This window comes from Chelon labrosus (genome assembly GCF_963514085.1).
Source record: "Chelon labrosus genome assembly, chromosome: 4".
Taxonomy (NCBI): Eukaryota; Metazoa; Chordata; class Actinopteri; order Mugiliformes; family Mugilidae; genus Chelon; species Chelon labrosus.
The window spans coordinates 29,793,756-29,812,707 of NC_140340.1; the positions used below are offsets into that span (position 1 = coordinate 29,793,756).

The 18,952-nt window shown below is 43.3% G+C and overlaps 1 protein-coding gene across 2 annotated transcripts; it reads left to right on the forward strand.

The window, feature by feature from the left end:
- The first annotated feature begins 1,723 nt into the window (after nt 1-1,723).
- per3 (period circadian clock 3) lies at nt 1,724-18,749 on the forward strand. 2 transcript variants are annotated; one of them, XM_084542326.1, is made up of 22 exons: nt 1,724-1,917; nt 6,656-7,059; nt 7,979-8,139; nt 8,228-8,346; nt 11,289-11,487; nt 11,769-11,820; nt 12,184-12,350; nt 12,511-12,589; nt 12,668-12,774; nt 13,024-13,180; nt 13,266-13,371; nt 13,620-13,748; nt 13,830-13,941; nt 14,036-14,147; nt 14,275-14,414; nt 14,519-14,677; nt 14,916-15,167; nt 15,263-16,122; nt 16,218-16,410; nt 16,644-16,830; nt 16,916-17,066; nt 17,153-18,749. In XM_084542326.1, the coding sequence occupies exons 2-22, from the start codon at nt 6,773-6,775 to the stop codon at nt 17,273-17,275; spliced, it is 3,852 nt and encodes a 1,283-aa protein (XP_084398452.1). In that variant the 5' UTR covers nt 1,724-1,917; nt 6,656-6,772; the 3' UTR covers nt 17,276-18,749. The 2 variants fall into 2 exon arrangements, with proteins under 2 accessions (XP_084398452.1, XP_084398453.1); XM_084542327.1 differs by having other exon boundaries at nt 1,726-1,917; nt 13,833-13,941; nt 17,153-18,748.
- Nucleotides 18,750-18,952: the final 203 nt, after the last annotated feature.

Below are 18,952 nucleotides of genomic sequence, written 5' to 3' on the forward strand. Positions count from 1 at the left end.
AAGGAAAGAACAAAAGTTTCAGTTAGGTGCTCTCAAGGATGTGCCACAAATATTGCCTTCATGAAATGTTCAAGCACAACAGTGTAAGAAAATGTAGTTTTAGACGGATGTCTTAATAGGTTTCTCCAATGGAGAACAGCCACAAATACATCCATACCTTACTGACCATATGTGGAAGAGTAGTGCCTTCTGAATGTTCTGATTGTCCAAACAAATACTGTGCTGCTTGCATCAATCAGCTGATTGCAAACCTTTAATAAAGTTCTGTTTAGTCACACAGATGTTTATCCATATTTTAATGCAATATACTTCCCATGTAATATTTTAATTTTATTATACAGTCACTTTTATTTGCAGTCTGTTCAGTTTAGAGCTAATCCTAGGTAGACCATAGTATTTTTGTTCTGCTCTGCTCAATGCTGCTTTGCATTATGGGTGATTGAGTGTGCTAAAAATTTAATTGGGCTGTGTCGTTGTAATATTTGCTGCACCAACACTGGATTTGGGATTACTTTGTGTATTCATTTCACTCTGTCTGCGATTGCATTATTGCAAATGGAACTCTTTCCTTTTTTCAGTCGTTATATTAAGTCCTCTAGCAATCATTTATTTGGCCTTCATAGTGCATGCTTGATACTGATATGGACACAATGAACACTAACAAGTAGATGTAGAAATAGCAAGACTGTAGTGATGAAGGAATTTATCTTATGCAGGCCTTTTATCGCATATGTATGCAGCTGTCCTTGTCTGTGTAGTTTAAATTGGAGACACAATAACTTCCAAGCCTTGCTTATGACTACCTACCGGGAGTGTATGTGGAAATAAGTGCAATTCTACTCTGTGGCCTAAGATGACTTTTGCTTGAATAAAATTGATTTAACTTAAATCAAAGCCTCCGTCTTTTTTATCAGCTACCAAAACCGTCATAGTTAGAAAAATACCTTTGAGTTTTCTATTAAAGTAAAGCAATGTCTTCTCAATAAATGAGACAGACACACTGATAGACACGGATCAGACAGGCTGATTGACAGTAATGTTTTAATAGTATGCAATTATGGTCCCTTAATAACCAGCGTTGTTTCTATCTGTTGTGTTTGGCACTATTATAGAGGTTAATTTGAAGGCATGTTTTAGCAGTGAGTTTATAGTCAGTGATGGTGCTGTATTTGATTTATGGTTGTTTCTGATATTCTGTCCCTCAATACCACATGGTGAACGAATGGATCCTGGGGGTCCAGATCCTGGGTCTGCTGCCTGCGTTACCCAGGTAGTGATCTTGTCTCACCTGCACTGTAATAATTTACTGTATCAGAAACAGCTGTTCAAGTTTAAGTTTGTATTTAAAATTAATTGTATTAAAAAATTACAGGTGCAACTAGTGACCTTAATTGTTTTGCAAAACAAAACAGTTAATTAGGTTACTACAAGAATTTAAGAATAAAATCAAAGTCAAATTCCCCTGTTTGGGACAAGAATATGTAAGCTCAGCATCAGTCGGTCCGTACACACAGTGTATGTGTTCATTCATCCAGTAGTAGAGGCGTGGATCCGAGGTGGACTTGCGCAGAATGCTCGGGGATTGTTGTCTTTTTACTGTTGCGTAACATGGAGATCCACGTGAACCGCCAGCAAGCCCCAGACAGCCCGCCACCTTAGACACGCCCACTACCAGACATACTAGCCAATCACACGATAGACACAAAATTTCTCTGTCCAATCATCGTGAAGCGAACAGGGTCACGATGTGCCGGGCTCACGTTGCATGAATGTGTCAAGCGCTCCGGAATGGATGACGATTTAGCTGCGTGACCTGGGCACAGCTAACGAAAATACTTCTGATACGATCCAGCGATCAATTTAGAAGACTGTTTCCTTTGGGATTTTTGGAGTTAAGACATACGCGGAGTGGAAAAGGTAAATATTTCCTCAGAGGAACGAACATTAAGTGGTGTCTTTAGCGAGTTGGCTAACCAGGCAAGCTAGCTAACCACCTAACGGACGGCACCAGCTCGAAAGAACAGTGCATGTAAACAAACGAAACACAGTCGTTGTCTTGTATCGTTGTGTGTTAATATACTGTGATTGTGTATTGTGCATTTTTAGCAAGATACTTTACGTCTCCAAACGGCGAAGCCTGACCTGTCCGTGGGCGATGGTCACTTGTGTGTATTGCTATTATGTTAGCAAGGCAACATGTCTGCCTTAAGTATGTAGCTAGCGAGCTGGGCTGTGTTGCTGTTCTGACACCCTTACTGTGCAATAGTACTACTAAGTATAGCTATCATATTTGCTAATACTGTAACCAGCAAGCTTTCCGTTCACGTTACACTGTGATATTTGTAACTTGAGCTCATTTACCCGTTTCTAGCCTTACATTTTTTTAATTCTAATACCAAGACTTACTAATTAAGTAACTAACCTTTTATATTCATGATATACTGCGGTCTCAAATTTGTAGCAGGGCAGTTGTGTTGCACATAATTAATAATGGATGGCAGTTGTGTTTCCGTTGTCGGTGTAGTAGTAGTAGTACATGTTTTTTTCCTTCAAGCCCTAAGCTGGTGACTGAGGTTATTGAGGTTACTGGGTTCATTTGGGGAGGGGGTGTTGAACAGTCAAATGAGTGTCAGGTTTGTTTTGAGTGGAAACCCAAGGTGGAAAGTGGTTGTAAGCAGCTGTAGAGGGTCTGACATATGTTTTTCTCTCGTGGATCTTGGAAAGCTTTCCATACAGGTATTTAAATAAGCTTCTATATCAGTGTTGCTTGTGCATCTTTGTTTAATCTTAGCTTTTCAGGTGGCCTACATATACTGTAGAAAATACCTATTTATATGAGTGGCGTTAATAATACATTTACCAACAACCTCATTATACTACTATCTGATTGTACCGCAACCGCTTAAATGTTTTAACCTGTTGTTAGAAGTTAGTAAGACCCTTTTATTTGGAATCTTCTTGAGTGTTTTCCTTCATGGAGTAATTATTAACCTAACAGTGTATCCAGAGGCACATTTACACGCTGACAGTCCGTGAACGTGTTATTATATAATATTGAGGTTTCATAACCAAAATCTTGTGGTTCTGGGGATGTACGTCCTGCCAGAGTTTTACTTCAGTGTATGCAGGAATTCTGTTTATATCATCGTGTGTAAACGCATGGCTCAGATTTCCTACCTCTGTGAGGCGGAATCCTGACATTGGAAGTGTGTCTGAGATAAAAGTGGATGCAACAACTTCATCCAAGTTGTTGCATCCGACTATAATTCCCGATGACAGTATCAAAGAGGAAATATTAAGTAAGACTTTGGAGGCAGAAGACATTCAGGAGATATTGTTTAGCTGTACTGCTTGGCTTTGACTCCATCCTCAATTGATCTGTCGTCTCTAGTCTATTTACCTCTAAACCACCTGGTATTGTAATAGGTTTGTTAAAGAAGAGTTTGCATTGCAACGCGGCATATAATGCGAGTTTGGTGTTTGGACCAATTCTGATAAAATGAACAGTATTCTAACGATGGCTGCTGTAGATTTCTGTTTGGTCTGCAGTGCCAAGTTGTACCGCAAGCCAAGTAGGGTTTTATGATGATGTAATATTTGACTTTCAGAGTAGTTATGTTGTGACAGTAGTACCATTATTGTTAAATGCCGTTTTCATGTCAAAATAATTAATTCTGAGGAGGCTGTTATTAAACACCAACAAAACTAGTTGCAAGTTCCAACTTATATGATGGGTCTGGTTTCATTTAATATCATGCATAACAGTGGAGGGTGTTCTTGCTTCAAAATAGTGATAGTACACTCAGTCGTCAGTTTATTAGATGCACAAATCCAAAATTAGAATAGAATTATTATTTTGTTTGCCATTGATTCGATCCCAGTCATTTAATGCTGAGTATTGGCTCATATCAGATCCTAAAAGAAAAGATCACAAGATCAGGAGTGCACTGTGTACTCTGTATTAAGTGTAATAAAGTTCAAAATCAGTCTAATGTATGTTTAGCAGCAGTACACGCTTGATACCTCACTTTAATGACTGTAATGCATTAAGAAAAAAATCCGGTTTCCAAGCTATTCCTTCTTTAACCATAGAGCAAGCAGTCAAAAAACTAAAAGTATATTGGCTCATATTATATTAAATAACCAACTAACAAACGTGTCTTTATAAAGAGCTCTATGGTGTGTCGCTGAACTTCAACATTCACAAACTGACTAGCACAAACCAAATGACATTTCTGATAAGACCAGCGTTGTAAAACTATACAACAGGAGTACCTTACAGTTCTGTTAAGTAGTTCCTGAAAGCAGAAAAAATACCTTCTTTATCGCTTTGTTTTGGTTTATGGCAAACATAAATCAAATACAAAAGATCTGGCTTGGCTACAACCGTAATCTGATCATTTTAAAAAATGTCTGGATCGTCCCCGATACAGATCTCATGATGCCAGTCGGGGCTAAAATGTATGCAGTCTAATACAAAAGTGCTGCAATTAATCTTAACCTTTATGAGAGTGTTGGTATTTATTTTGTCTTGAAACAGTTTCAGAGAGATTCAGATGTCTGGTCATATAGTAGGATGCAGTTTGCTATGTCGTTGCATTACACTTACAGGTGTTTCTATTATCTTGATCACACATCAACTTAATTAACGCTCTACTGGTTGCAGAATTGTTGGATTTTCATTAGCATCTCTTCAAGACTTTTTCAACAAAAACCTTCATAAAGGTTTGTATTTATTCTCGGATACTAGTAGAGTGTGTTATTTGCAGCTAGTTGTAAACTGCCAGGAGTTACAAATTTTAGCAGCTCAGAGCAACGACTGATTAAGGCAGGGCCAGAACATCATACATCCATCACTGTCATTCTCATGTCTTTGTGGATAGTATGCGTCATAGCACGTCATATTACGTCTCAAGTAATAGCAGGATTGTAAACGCTCAATTGGGTAAACTGGTTATGTAACCTTGCAGTGGCGAGTTGATGAGCAATGCCTCCGGTTTTTGCCTCTCAGTCTTTGTATTGTCTCACTGTCGTGTGTGTGTGTGTGTGGTGACAGCTGCAACGTGTTTTTGATAATTGAGTACATGCTCATAGAACTGCTGTGATTTTCAGCCAGTCATGAAGCCCATTGGTAGGTTTGGCAGAAATGTAAACACACACGTCACTTCTACAGTAAGTGTGCCTGACTTACAGCTATTATGCAACAGTGTATCACATAGGTATTATTGTGTTACTGGTGGTGTAACGGCTGGCAGGGTTGTACCTGGTCTTGGCGCAGTTAGTGGATGAAATGTGGCCGTATGTGTAAATTGTGGATGATGGGAGTGAGTCAGAAAGCAGCGAGCAGTCAGTTTGATGGTCAGACAGTCCAGTGATATTAGATGTCCAGGCAGATTGTGTTTGTTCACATTTGTAAAACTAAAGACAGAGTGTCCCTTTGAACAGAACATTTTACTTTATTTATGTCAGTATCAAAAGAAATCACGTTTAAGCATTTATGTCTGTCGCGTTTGGAGTTTTTTTTCTCCTACACATGGCATATGTTGAAAGGCATTTGATTAAAAATATTCACTGAAATAGACTGTGTCTGCATTGCAGATATATCGATCTGTCACAGTTGAAAATAATGACACTGTGCCAACTAAATGACATGTGCCTTTCCACATTCTATTTATTTTAGATAAAAGCTGAAGTCACTGTGTTTGTAGTGTTGCTACAATGTTTTCCGCACGCATTCGCAAATAGAGTAGGTCAAAGTTGAAATAAGTGGTCCGTTCGTAAACAGTGGTGAATATTTCAGTACTTTGACATAGCTTGGGTTGTAACTTTATCATTCATCTTACTTTTCTCTTCTAGGTCTTGAGGTTTCTCTGTGGCCTATCTGAATCTCTATCTTTGCAATTAAGATTGTTTGCGGCAGTGGAAAAGTTTCAAGCCAGAGCTATCAAAGTACATTTATAATAAACGCTCTTGTCAGGGCATTGAGAATAGACTTCCCAATCTAACCAGGCTTTATTTTCCTGCTGTGACATGATAATTCAGCATTAGCAGGAGCAGTAGGTAAGTCTTGACTGTACAATATAAATAATTTCCTTGTACAGTAAATGTTGTACAAAACTCTCTCGTCTGTCACGGCATAAAACTTTGAGAACCGTGCTAGCACAGTAAATTTACACTCACAGGTTAATCCCTTGTGCATGACCAAACCTGACTTTTTCCACAAGTTAGAAGAAGTAATACTTCACTATCTTAGTACGTTTGTTGAGGTGTGAGCAGGTTTCTGATCCGATATGCAGACTGGATGATTACCTCCGAGGTGTAAAGGTTTCTGGTTTCCTGTTCCTCGCTCTGGCTGCTATGGTTTAAACAGAAAAACAGGCCTGTTGTTAAACAGATGGAAGATGTGCTAATACCATGTGACCTATGTCACAACAAAGCATGTTTTATGCTTCATGCTTTATCAATTTATGGTTTAAGATTATTTAAACACCGTCCTTTAATCTAGCAGAACCTACTTCAGATAGATTCATATTTACAGGCACAGTAGTCCCAGAGCTGAGACGTTTTGTAAGTTTTCTGCTAATTCTTTCACGTTGCAAACTTTATTCTTAAACGTTTCTCATCATCTCTTTTTATTTCCCCTCCCTTTTTGCAGTGCTCAACACAGACCATCACACCCAGCGCTCTTTTATTGTTGCCACATGGAACCCATTCCCCCTGTTGAACATATGAAGACCCTTACTGACCACTGTAACTTGATGAAATACTATTGATGTGTGACCAAAGCGTGGCGATGCCAGGAGGCAGCAGCTGTCCAGATGGGGAGGAGCCTGCGTTGCCGACGGCCACAGCACAGGGGGGAGGGGAGGGGAGGGCGTCGTCAGGACAGGCGGACGGACCGGTGCAGTCCGAGCGCCTCAGGGCAGAGGAGAGCGGAGGTTTGGGTGGAGAAGCGGGGCAGGAAGACGAGGAGATGACGAGCGGTTCACACGACCTATCGTCCTCAGCCAATCACAGCCCTGGAAGCGCCACTGGGTCCATCTTAGCTTCAACCAAGAGGTATTTGCTTGATTGTGTGTGCTCTTGACTTTTTGGCACTTATTCATGTTATGTGACCCATGCTGGTGCCACGGCTCTTAAATTAGCTCAAAGAAACTTTTTAGAACTCACCACAGCCTAACATGGCACCGGCTCTGTGTATGAATATCAGCTTTCATATTAAAGGAAAAAGTGTTTACCACAACACTGGACCAAAGTAACACATTAGATCCAACAGAGCACGACTCAAGAGTCCTGTTTATTTTGGAGATAAAAATGAATGCCACTGTGTGTGTGTGTGTGTGTGTGTGTAATATTGCCACAGTGTTTTCCACAAGCCTACGTCAAATAGGGGAGTAGGTCAAAGTTGAAATAAGTTGTTGGCTTGTAAACTGTGAAGAATACCCTTTCCACATTATTTCAGAAGTCTGGAGATTTGTTTTCAACCTTTCTGACCCGATGCATTTTACGCCATTATTTTTTAGTATTGTTACAAAGAAGAAAAATGGCATAGGGAAAATAAGCCAGAGCTAACCAAAGTAAAGTTCACGTTGTAACAAAATGCTTTTCCTTAATCATTATGAGATAATGTGGCAGTGCATCAAGTTACTTTCTGGGAACACCAAATGTAATAGTTTGAGTCTTTTAAGTCTTCCTGCATTTCCTGGCTTTATTTTCTGTCACGAATACTGACAAACCATATGAATACAAATAAAAAGATGCAAAAACAGTCACTTACGGGCTACAATGGAGGGATTACTTAATGATTAAAAAGTATGAATCATAGTGTAAAGCTATGTATAACATTACTGACAACATCTGTTTCATGTGAGTACCAAGTGATTTTCATACTGTACTCACATGCACCAAAATCTCAGGCCCCTCCCAATCAGACTATTCCAGACTTACTGTGTCACTTTTATTTGTTGCATTTGTGTAGCGGTGAGCATGCAAACGGCGGCAAGGTGCAGGCCCACAGAGAGTTAATGATCACGGTGGCTGAGATGAAAAAGAGGCTTCCATCAGACAAACGCAGCCGCAGCAAAGCCAGCACTGTGGAGGCCTTACATTACGCACTCAACTGTGTCAAGCAAGTTCAAGGTGAGATGGCAAGAAAAGTCTTTTGAAAAATGTTTAGTTAAAAAAAAAAGATATTTGGTCTTATTTCAAAGCTGCTTGTGTATTGTAGCCAACAGTGAATACTACAAGCTGCTGATGAGAAATGGGCCGGATGAGAGGAGGGATGCCACTGTTTGCACCCTGGAAGAGTTGGAGAGAGTCACCTCTGAACACACCCTTAAAAACACGGTATATACACACCTACACACACATGCACTCAGACATACAACTCAAGAAAGGATGCTATTGTCACTTTATTGAGTTATATCCATAGTAAGAATCTTAAAGAACATGCATGCACACATGCATACATACATATGTACATGTCCATTTTAGGGGTGCACGATAATTATCGGCCCGATATCTGGAAATTATGACGCCATTCCGATAAGTCCGATATCATAACGAATGCCCCAGATAATATATAATATATATTTTTATCAGTACTGCGGTGTGATTGGTTGTTTTAATCAATCGCTCCAACTCCCACATGAGACCTGAACGGCCTGAAGTGAATGCTGCGTTCAAGTGGCATCGGTATAATCGGAAAAACAACATTCTGGCTGAAAAAATAAATCATTAAAATACTCCATCATGTCGGAAAACAACTCGTCAACTCGGTCATTATTTTGGTAGTAGCTGCCATTACCCAGGATGTTACACATAAACCACAGAAACATAAAAGGTCGGAAAAACCATAGACATATACACATAGACGCCTCATTGAGCGGGTTGGCCCGTTGTTGCGATACGTCAACGTCGCCGCCATGTTGGAGGAGGCAGCTCTGTCCCACGAACCAATACGAGTGAATGGAGTGAACTTTATTAAGCGTCTTCTACAAAGTGCTGTAAGTTAATGCCTCTCATTTACATAGTCACACACGAATGTACCCGCTCTCTCAGCTCTCAACGAAGGCGGTCGCATCTCTCCCTATCTCTCCCTCCCTTATCTTTCCTGCTTTGCCTCTCTCGTCTCGTCTTGTCTTGTCTCAAACTTTAAGAGCCTCTTCCTGCATTGCTCTCTAAAGTCTAAATCATGGAATTGATCAACTGGTCTCTCAACGCAATTGACAAAATCTTCTCGACGAGAAGCATTGGTTCGGGGGAACCTGCCTGCCCTGACGGAACGTTTGCTGCTGGATACACGATGGACTCCTGGGAGAAGTGGAGGGTCGTGTGCCTGGCAATCCTTTCCGTAGAGGACGTAGAGGATCTTTACTTATTTGGAACCATGATAACAGGATTTCTGCTGATTGGATTAGGCATTTTCCTGGTGTATCGGAAAAATCAGATGTCGGTGCCAGCAGTCAAAAGCCCAACGATGCTGCCCGAATCAATTGATGGAGGGTGCAAAGTTGTTAGCGCTCAGACTGTGGAGAGAGCTATGAGCACATTGGCTGTGGCTATAGATCGCAACATGGATAACACCGTGGAGAGACTTATTGTGATTATTAGCCGCAAGATGGACACCACCTTGGAGGCTGTTCATGCTCTGACTGTGGTCAGTAACCGCAACATGGGAAACATCTTGGAGAAGCTTTCGGCTCTGCAAAGGCGAATGAACGACCTTGGTGACCAAAATGGACAAACAGAGTAGATCGTGTCTATTGAAATGCGAATACTCGACCTAACCCAAACAATCATATTATAATCTGCATTCCGGAGCCAGCCGGCCTTGGCCAAGGCCGCTGCTGGAACAAACCCCCCGGGAGATTGCTGCAGTGAGACGCTCTGTCCCATCCCTGCTCCCTTTCTTCACAAACACCTGCGATTGTTGACTTCGTCTGGGACCCCATCAGGGACGTCTCCATGGCAACCATGCTGTGTTATCGCGCTTACATCCTGTGAACTGAGGCACTGTTTTTGGGAGGCTAGTCGAAGCAACTCTCCAGGCTTATGTACACACACGCACCCAAGGACAATCACACACATGCACATATGCAATTCACCTCCCTAACCCAAACCCACGCCTTCGCTGCTTTTCGCCCAGTCCAGTGCAACAGGCGGGGTCCGCTGGCGGCGCCTTAGGGCAGCGGCTGCGGCTGGCTGCCTGTCTGCGCTGGAACACCTCCACACCCCCTTCCCCCTCCCCCCGGTGCAAGTTGTCTTTGAGTTTTCATGTTGTATACTGTGCTCATATGTGCTTATGTTGCTGAGGTTTTTTTTTCCCGGTCCCACACTGTACTTCCTCGGGAGTGTAGTCTGGGAGCTGTTTTTTTTTCTCCTCCCCTCTCCTCTTGTCTCTTCCCTTTTCCTACCCAAACTATTACCTAACACTCATCCTGTTATGTCTGTCTTATTGTATGTATTGTCTGTATATGTACGGGTCGAGTGGCGCAATTTCGCTGTACTTGTTATAGTGACAATAAAGTTCATACCATACCATACCATACCATAAATTCAGGGAACCGATAGGAACCAAAAACAACGTCTGTAACATTAACTACTCAGAATGTAATCAGACGCTGTTTTTGGTTCCTATTGGTTTCCTGAATGTATACGTTCGTGTGTGAATGTGTAAATACTTATAGTACTTTGTAGAAGACGCCTAATAAAGTTCATTCCATTAACTCGTATTGGTTCGCGGGACAGATCCAATATGGCGGCGACGCTGACGTACGGTCCAGCGCTCAATGAGGCGTCTATGTATATATGTCTATGGGAAAAACGACTCTCAAACCGAGAAAAGGGAACTTCTGTCACCACTTCAATGCAGCACAACGTACATACGTTTGTAAACAAACAACATGGCGGCGGTTTCCGAGGATGACACTTCTCTGGCTGTCTGTAAAGAAAGTGCCACGAGGTTGAAAAATCAGCACCAGCTTTAATATCTCGGACATGAAAAGTCATTTGAAACATTGTACCCATTGGTGAGGCTTTCAAAAAAAATCTTCAGGTATGTTGTCGGTTATCGGCATCGGCCTTTGGAAGCGGAAAGTTATCGTTATCGGTATCGGTTTTTTAAAAAAGTTATCGTGCATCCCTAGTCCATTTATTTTTGCCTCACGCCTGAGCGGGTGTGTGAGTGTATGTGTGTTTACTGCTTTTGTGAGTGTCTGTGACTTGGCTCGCTTGTGTGCGTGTCTCTCTACATGTGCGTGCGTTGGTCTCTCTGTGTCCATGTGTAGGATTCCTTCGTGGTGGTGTTCTCCCTGTCGAGCAGCCACGTGCTGTACGCTTCGGAGCAGGCTCCCAGTATCCTCTGCTGCAAGAGGAAGTTTCTGGAGTCGGCCAAGTTTGTGGAGCTGCTCTTCCACCAAGATGTTAATGTCTTCTATTCGCACACGGCACAGCCGCATTTGCCACCGTGGAGCAACTCACACACAGGTGTGTTTCTAATCGGTTTCATTTTGCATTAGCCTTTTACTTTGTGTTCAATTTTAACATATGTTCAATATTCTTAGCATTTTATTTATATTGATTAATACAGTATTATTTGTGTTATTTTAACGCCTGCTTTCTTGCAGTCCATTTTACCATATAAAACGTTTTAAAACATTTTCTGTCTGAATTTGAGTCGGTTTGTATCACGTTCTTTATCAGTATCTTGTTAAAACAACCATACAACAGGCAGATTACTGAATTGTCTCTGTTCTTTGTCTCTGCAGCAGGGGTTCTGTTTGACTGTGCTCAGGTCAAGTCCTTCTTCTGCAGAATCAGGTCAGTATTTTATACTTGTTTTCAACTCCATCAATAAATCTTCCTGTACTTGTCCTCCCGTCAATACATGCTATTACAGAATTACTGAAAATTACCTGCAGTTACCAACCTCTCCCAATAGATGTCAGTGCAGCACAACTGAAAGTCACATTTTAAAAGTTCTTATGTGGTACATCCTTGCCAGGCTCTTTGGACTTGGTGTGCAGATTGTTTTGTATGAATTACTCTTTAGTTAGATCAGTTTTAGAAAGATAGTAATAATCAAATTTGACAGATAGATCAGATGAACCAATATAATACTGTAACAGAAAACCCTTTCACCTGTGATCTCAAACTTAATCGGAATTTGACAATTTGTTTCAGGGGCGGAAAGGATCGTGAGGGTGAGATGCGTTATAACCCATTTCGGATAACGCCCTACCTGCTGAAGGTGCAGGGAAGAGGGAGCACTGGGGCGAAGGAGGAGGAGGAGGAGGAGGAGGAGCCGTGCTGCCTGGCACTGGCTGAACGCATCATCTCTGGATATGAAGGTTTGACTATTATCACCATAACCTGCACACAACACAACCCTCCTCCCACACTAAATAGTAAAAAACAAATGGTTTATTTACTTTCTTACTGGTGTATTTATCTATTGACACCCAAGAGACTTACACAAATATATGATGCTTGTATTATTTGTTCACGCAGCACCACGAATCCCCATGGACAAGCGCATCTTCACCACAACACACTCCCCGGGCTGTGTGTTCCTGGAAGTAGATGAAAGGTAGATACATAAAAATAAACCCAGTTGCAGTTTGCAGCAGTGTGTTGGGAAACTTAATTTGATTTCAATTTTCCACAGGGCCGTGCCTTTGCTAGGATACCTTCCTCAGGATCTGATCGGCACATCTTTGTTGACTTGCATTCACCCAGAGGACCGTCCCCTCATGCTGTCTATGCACCGGAAAGGTGAGTGTTCAAGGAGGACTGGATCAACAGGTGTTTGATCAGGAAGGAAGTCAAATAATAGATTAGAATAGGACATCGTTATTATGTGTTACATTTCAGATACTGAACTATTAAAACAACTAGTAAAATGATCGGATAATCAGTCCACTAATCAAAAACTGAGTAAACCGGTTTGGACAAACTCAAGGTTTCACCTGGTGCTGCTAACAGTGACAGACCAGTGTTAATAAGTTAATCTCTTCTTGCCAGTGTTGAAGTACGCAGGACAGTCTCCGTTTGAGCACTCTCCAGTGCGTCTGCGCTGCCAGAATGGAGACTACATCACCTTGGACACCAGCTGGTCCAGCTTCATCAACCCTTGGAGCCGCAAGGTGGCGTTCATCATCGGACGGCACAAAGTCAGGACGTAAGTGGCAAAAGCAAGCTCACAAACTGGTGTACAATGTTATTCCGAAATGACCTGATAATAAAGTTAAACTCGCTGTCTGTAGGAGTCCCCTGAATGAGGACGTGTTTGCTGCTCAGACAAAGGTTGTTCCTGTCACTCATGAGGAAATAAAAGATCTCCAAGCAAAGATCTATAAGCTTTTCCTGCAGGTGAGTATTCCATTGCTCAAAGTAGGACAGCACAACATGTAATTGTTAATGCAACCAGTTTCTAATACACACAGTACACTTTGAAAAGAACACTCTTTCCAAGTCATTGTTGCTAAATGCCTCCCAGTTGAATGTAATTGAAACACACTCTCATATAGGGATCTTTATTGCGACGGTTTAATTTTCTGTGTGTTTGTGTGTATCACAGTCCCCCAGTACATTAACATATTTGTGTCTCTTCTCCACAGCCGGTCCACAACAATGGTTCCAGCGGTTACGGCAGTTTGGGAAGTAACGGCTCTCATGAGCACTACATCAGCGTAGCCTCTTCAAGTGACAGCAATGGCAACCTGTGGGAAGACTCACACCGGGAACCGGTGAGACGCCACCGTGAAATTACCGTCTTTTGTTGTCTGGCTCTCTACCTCCCTCAAGCTGATACGCTGTGTATGTTTTAGCAGATGACTTTGCAGCAGATCTGTGCCGATGTGAACAGAGTGAAGAGTTGGGGCCAGCAACCGTATCTAGATTCCAGCCACAAAACTGCTCTATTTGGCAAACCTGCTGCAGGTAACGCAGTCCCACATGTAACAAATACCGAACATGAGTAAACACTGTTTTATGTTGGGAGATATTTTAATACAATGGCCCCTTGTGTCCCCAGCACCTCTCCCTCCGACACCCTCCAACTGTGAGGTTAGGGAGCGTGAAGAAAGCAGGAAGCAAACACACATTCCCTCCTATCAACAAATCAACTGTGTGGACAACATCATTAGGTGTGCAGTCTTAACATCGTCATGACACCGGACACATGCGTTTTAATGCTGCAGCACACAATCTGTCTCATATTATTTATTGTGTTTCTTTGTGTGTCCGTTTGTGTGCATATGTTTGGGGCTACAGGTATTTGGAGAGCTGTACAGGTCCAGCCCTTAAGCGGAAGAGTGACTCTCGTTCCCTGGCCACCTCTTCTTCCTCATCCTCTACCTCAGAAGACGACAAGCCAGCTGAACCCATTGACGCAGCTCAGGCCAGTTCAGATGGTACATACACACACAACACGTGACTCTGTTATCATTCAGATAAAAGTCTGTCATATGGCTTTATAATTACCTTAACCTGCTCTTTGTTTCTCTTCACCTTCCAGTGGCGGTGCCGGACAGTGAGGTGTCTGTAGGCCCCACGGCTGCAGCTGTAGTTGGGGCGCCTCTGACGGACATCACCATGTCCACAAAGGCCATGAGTGTTGTCTCCAGCCAGTGTTCGTACAGCAGCACTATTGTCCATGTGCCACAGCCCGAGTCAGGTACATGAACGTACCCTTAAACTGATGTCTCAGCTGATCGTCTTCAGATGCTCTCACATTTAAATAAACAGATTACACTGTTTAAACTCTGTCGTGTGTCTGCTACAACATCAGTAGTTAATTACGTAATTTTTTTCTATATTTAGAAAAGCTCTGTATATATTTTTCTTTGTTTCCCGGGAAGAAATGTTGGCTGTCAACTTTCTATTAAACCATTGTTTTTCTTGTTTTCTCATAGAGGCCACAGCACTGGAGGATGCGCCGATGGGCAGTGAGCCGGCTGACTCTGCTCCGACCCCTGTCCGTCCAGCCCCTAGCCCTGCTACAGAGGAACGGAGATTCCTTGGTCTCACTAAGGAGGTCCTGTCAGCTCACACCCAGAAAGAGGAGCAAGAGTATGTGGATCGATTCCGCCATCGCATCCTTCAGAGCCCCTACAGCTCCTATCTGCAGCTAGACAACAGCTCTATGGCTCACTCCCACCACCCAGGTATGAGCATAATTGATTTAGTGAATGCTGAAATCAGTTCTTGATTAAACACCTTTAATCAGACTCATTTTGTGGACTGTGTCAACTCACCACAGGAGACTACCTACGTCCACTGAGCGCTGGACGTTGGAATCGTTCTCGTAGAGAAAAGCAGAGATACAAGCGAGTCAAACCCCAGGGTTCCTCAGATAGCTATGCCTCCCCACCTGGCCCCCTTCGCCGCATCCCTGACTCATCCTGGCCTTCCTCTGAGTCCTCCCAGCTTCACCCTACTACACCCTACAATCAAACATCCCCAGTCCAAGTGCCATTCTTCCCTGTCATGGAGAAGCCTGGCACCGAGCAACAGCCCAGACCACAACAACAGCTTGGATCAACCCCTGTGGTGCTGCAGCCCCCTGATCAGCTCAGCTATAATTTCAACATCATGCAATCTACTCAGAACCTCCAAGGCATGCAACCAGTCCAGACCGAACCAATTCAGAATCTACAGAATATCCAGAACTTTCACAACTTGCAGGCCATGCCTTCAACCCAGAGCTTCAATCCTTACGTGGCTCCAGTCATGGCTGTCATCCTGCCCAGCTATCCAACCTTCACTCCAGGTTTCCCATCCATTTACCCACCGTCTGTTCCCTCTTTAGTGCCCCAGGCACCCATCAGCATAACAGGCTATGTTCCTGGCAGTGCCCCCTACCCTCAGCCTCAGTTCCAACCTCAGCCCGGCCCCCAAACTCAAACACCCCCAGGCTTTCTGCTTTGCTCACCCAGAGCCAGCTCTTCTGTCGGGGAAGAGGAGGAGGGGGCTGAGCCTCGGGCTTTATTCTCCAGCTCTCGATCGAGTTCTCCCCTGCAGCTCAACTTGTTGCAGGAGGAGCTGCCCAAGTTAAGCGAAGGGCAGAGCAGCACCGGGCACAACCACGCTGAGAGCCTCCATGAACAACATGCCAGTGAGGTCAGTCTGATATCTCAGTTGATTTAGTACTGCAGTTATTTTTCCAGCCTAAATGTCTCGTTTGGTTCTGACTTGTAAATGTTTGCCTTGGTCAGGGTGATGTCCCCATTGACTCTGGCAACCATGATGCCCAGTCCACATCCAGTGAGCTACTTGACCTGCTGCTGCAGGAGGATGCCAGGTCTGGGACCGGTTCCAATGCATCTGGGTCTGGATCAGGGGAGTCTGGAGGCTCATTGGGATCTGGATCTGGATCCGGATCCAATGGAACCTCCACCTCACACACTGGTAAGAAAGAAAGAAAACCGACATGCATGCAACATACACACAAAGAATCTTCCTTCTTGATAATATTGGAAAAACACACGTATACTTGAATTCGTCTGCATAATATTATTTTGTCTTACATCCCGTCTCTATAGCGGAGTCATATTTCTAATTTTTCAAGTACAACAACAAAGAGTTTCACTTAATAGTAGAATGAAAAGCAGTGACTGAGGCAGGGCTCTCACTGGTTACAGGCAGCAGCAACAGCAGTAAGTACTTTGCCAGCAACGATTCGTCAGACACATCACGCAAAGCTCGCAAGAGCCAGGAGGCACCGGCAGAGCGCCAGCACGGCTTTGACACTCGGGTGGAGAACTCGCTGTGGAGCATGATCCAGCACACACCTGAGCATGTCATGATGACGTACCAGATCCATACCAGGTACGAAAATCCATCGTAACAGCTGTTGGAGAAAAATCAGAGGTGTGACCAGAAAACCAACACGCTTGTCTTACTTCACCCACAGGGACCAGAATGAGGTGTTGGCAGAAGACAGGGACAAGCTCCGCGTGCTTCAGCCCCTCCAGCCCTGGTTCAACCAGGAGCAGAGAGAGGAGCTGGCTGAGGTCCACCCCTGGATCCAACAGCACGCCATCCCACAGGAAATAGACACACAGGTATAATGGGCATCTTAAAATCCTCCTTCAGTGTGGATGCATTCCTCTTTCTACTCACATGTGTAACTTATTTCTGTGTCCCTCAGGGTTGCGTGAGCTGCAGCTCGGGTGCAGGTATAGCCCACTCCCCTCGCCCACCTGCTCCGGATAGTTCATCACTTCCGGAGAGCCCTCAGCATGACTCCGTCGGGCCTGCGCATGACTCTTAAGGAGCGCTGCCAGAACCCAATACATCAACCTTACAGCAAACCTGCCCTGTCAGAAATCCTCAGCAACTCCCACCATGCATCTCTTCTGAGCTGTGGAGCCGGTCCCCGTGCTGGAGTCTGAAGTTTAACGTATTTTGTAAAAGCAACAGAAGCTGGACCAGGCCCCAAGGAACATAGTTGGCGGGCATTTTACTGGCATTTTCTCTCAGTCAGCTTAATGTGACTGTCTTTGTCAGACCATGAATATTATACCTCTCTACTTTTTGTGTTAATAGATCCCCTGGTTGGGGTGTAGTTTGTATTTAAGACTGTCCAAATCCTTTGGCACCATGAGCTACCAAACAGGAAGAGGGTTGTTTGGTTGCTGCCCCTAAACATGAGCACTGTGTACACACCCGATCTGCAGAAGATGGTGTGACTGGTTGAGAAGACCAAGACGGCGCTGACACAGTTTGAGTATCAGAACACACGCCAGTCTCTTCTCCTGCACCATGAAGTCCAGGTTGTACAGTGTGTGTACCACATCAGCTCCCTCTGTGGTGTAGTAACTTAACATGACTTACTCGTGGTAGATGTTTGTTTTCTGACAGACACTAAGACAAAGACACATTTGCTGCTCTCTGTTTATAATGTTCAGATTCAGATCTTGTAAGTTGTTCATGGGGTGTACTTTTATTCCGTAGGTCGTTTTCCTGTCGTCCAGAGCCTCAGTTTATTTGTTATTTCCACTCAGAGGCAGCAAACATTTTCCTTTCAAGCTGAAATGTGTGCTACAAAACAGCTTCAGTCTATTGCTCAAAGTCTCCACGCAGCATCCTGCCTGCTCATCATCCTACACTACCTGTAGCTTACCTCTAATTGTAAACAGACACAACGTGGCCCCAAATTTTCTGCGTTTACGGGATGAGTTCTCTCTATAACTCTGTAGCTGTTCGTTTAAATTGCCGTGTATCTGTGTGTGTGAAAGAGAGAGAGAGACAGTTAGGAACTGAGTAAACTGTTGTAGATGTGTGAATGTCGTCGCTCTCCTTCTTGTACTGGATTCAGCCGGCGGGTGAGATTGTGAATGTGAGTGAATGTGTTGACTGATTGCGAGCTGCTTCCTTCGATACAGATGTCCAACAGTAAGACAGACCAGGGTTTTCTACCATTTTTAGATTCAAAGTATATTAAAGTACCATGTATTTTATAGAAAATGTACACAAAACAATCTTCACAAAATGTATACAAAGCCATTTGTCTTGAATTCAGGGACTGTTTGTTTGTGACACAAAGGAATGAATAAATGAGCTATGACCTAATGTGTATATTGTGCAGCCTTTATCACCCTCTTTGCTACCAACAGGTGCAGGCTCAACATTAAATGCAGTGGGGAAAATAAGTGTTTGATACACCGCAGATTTTGCAAGTTTCCCCCCTTATAAAGAATGGAGAGGTCTGTAATTTTTATCATAGGTACACTGCAACTGTGAGAGACAGAATCTAAAACAAAAATCCAGAAAATCACATTGTATGATTTTTAAATAATTTGTATTTTATTGCATGAAATAAGTATTTGATCACCTACCAACCAGCAAGGATTCTGGCTCTCACAGACCTGTTAGTTTGTCTTTAAGAAGCCCTGCAGCACATGCAAGGTCCCCCTGCTCAAGCCAGCACATGTCCAGGCCCGTCTGA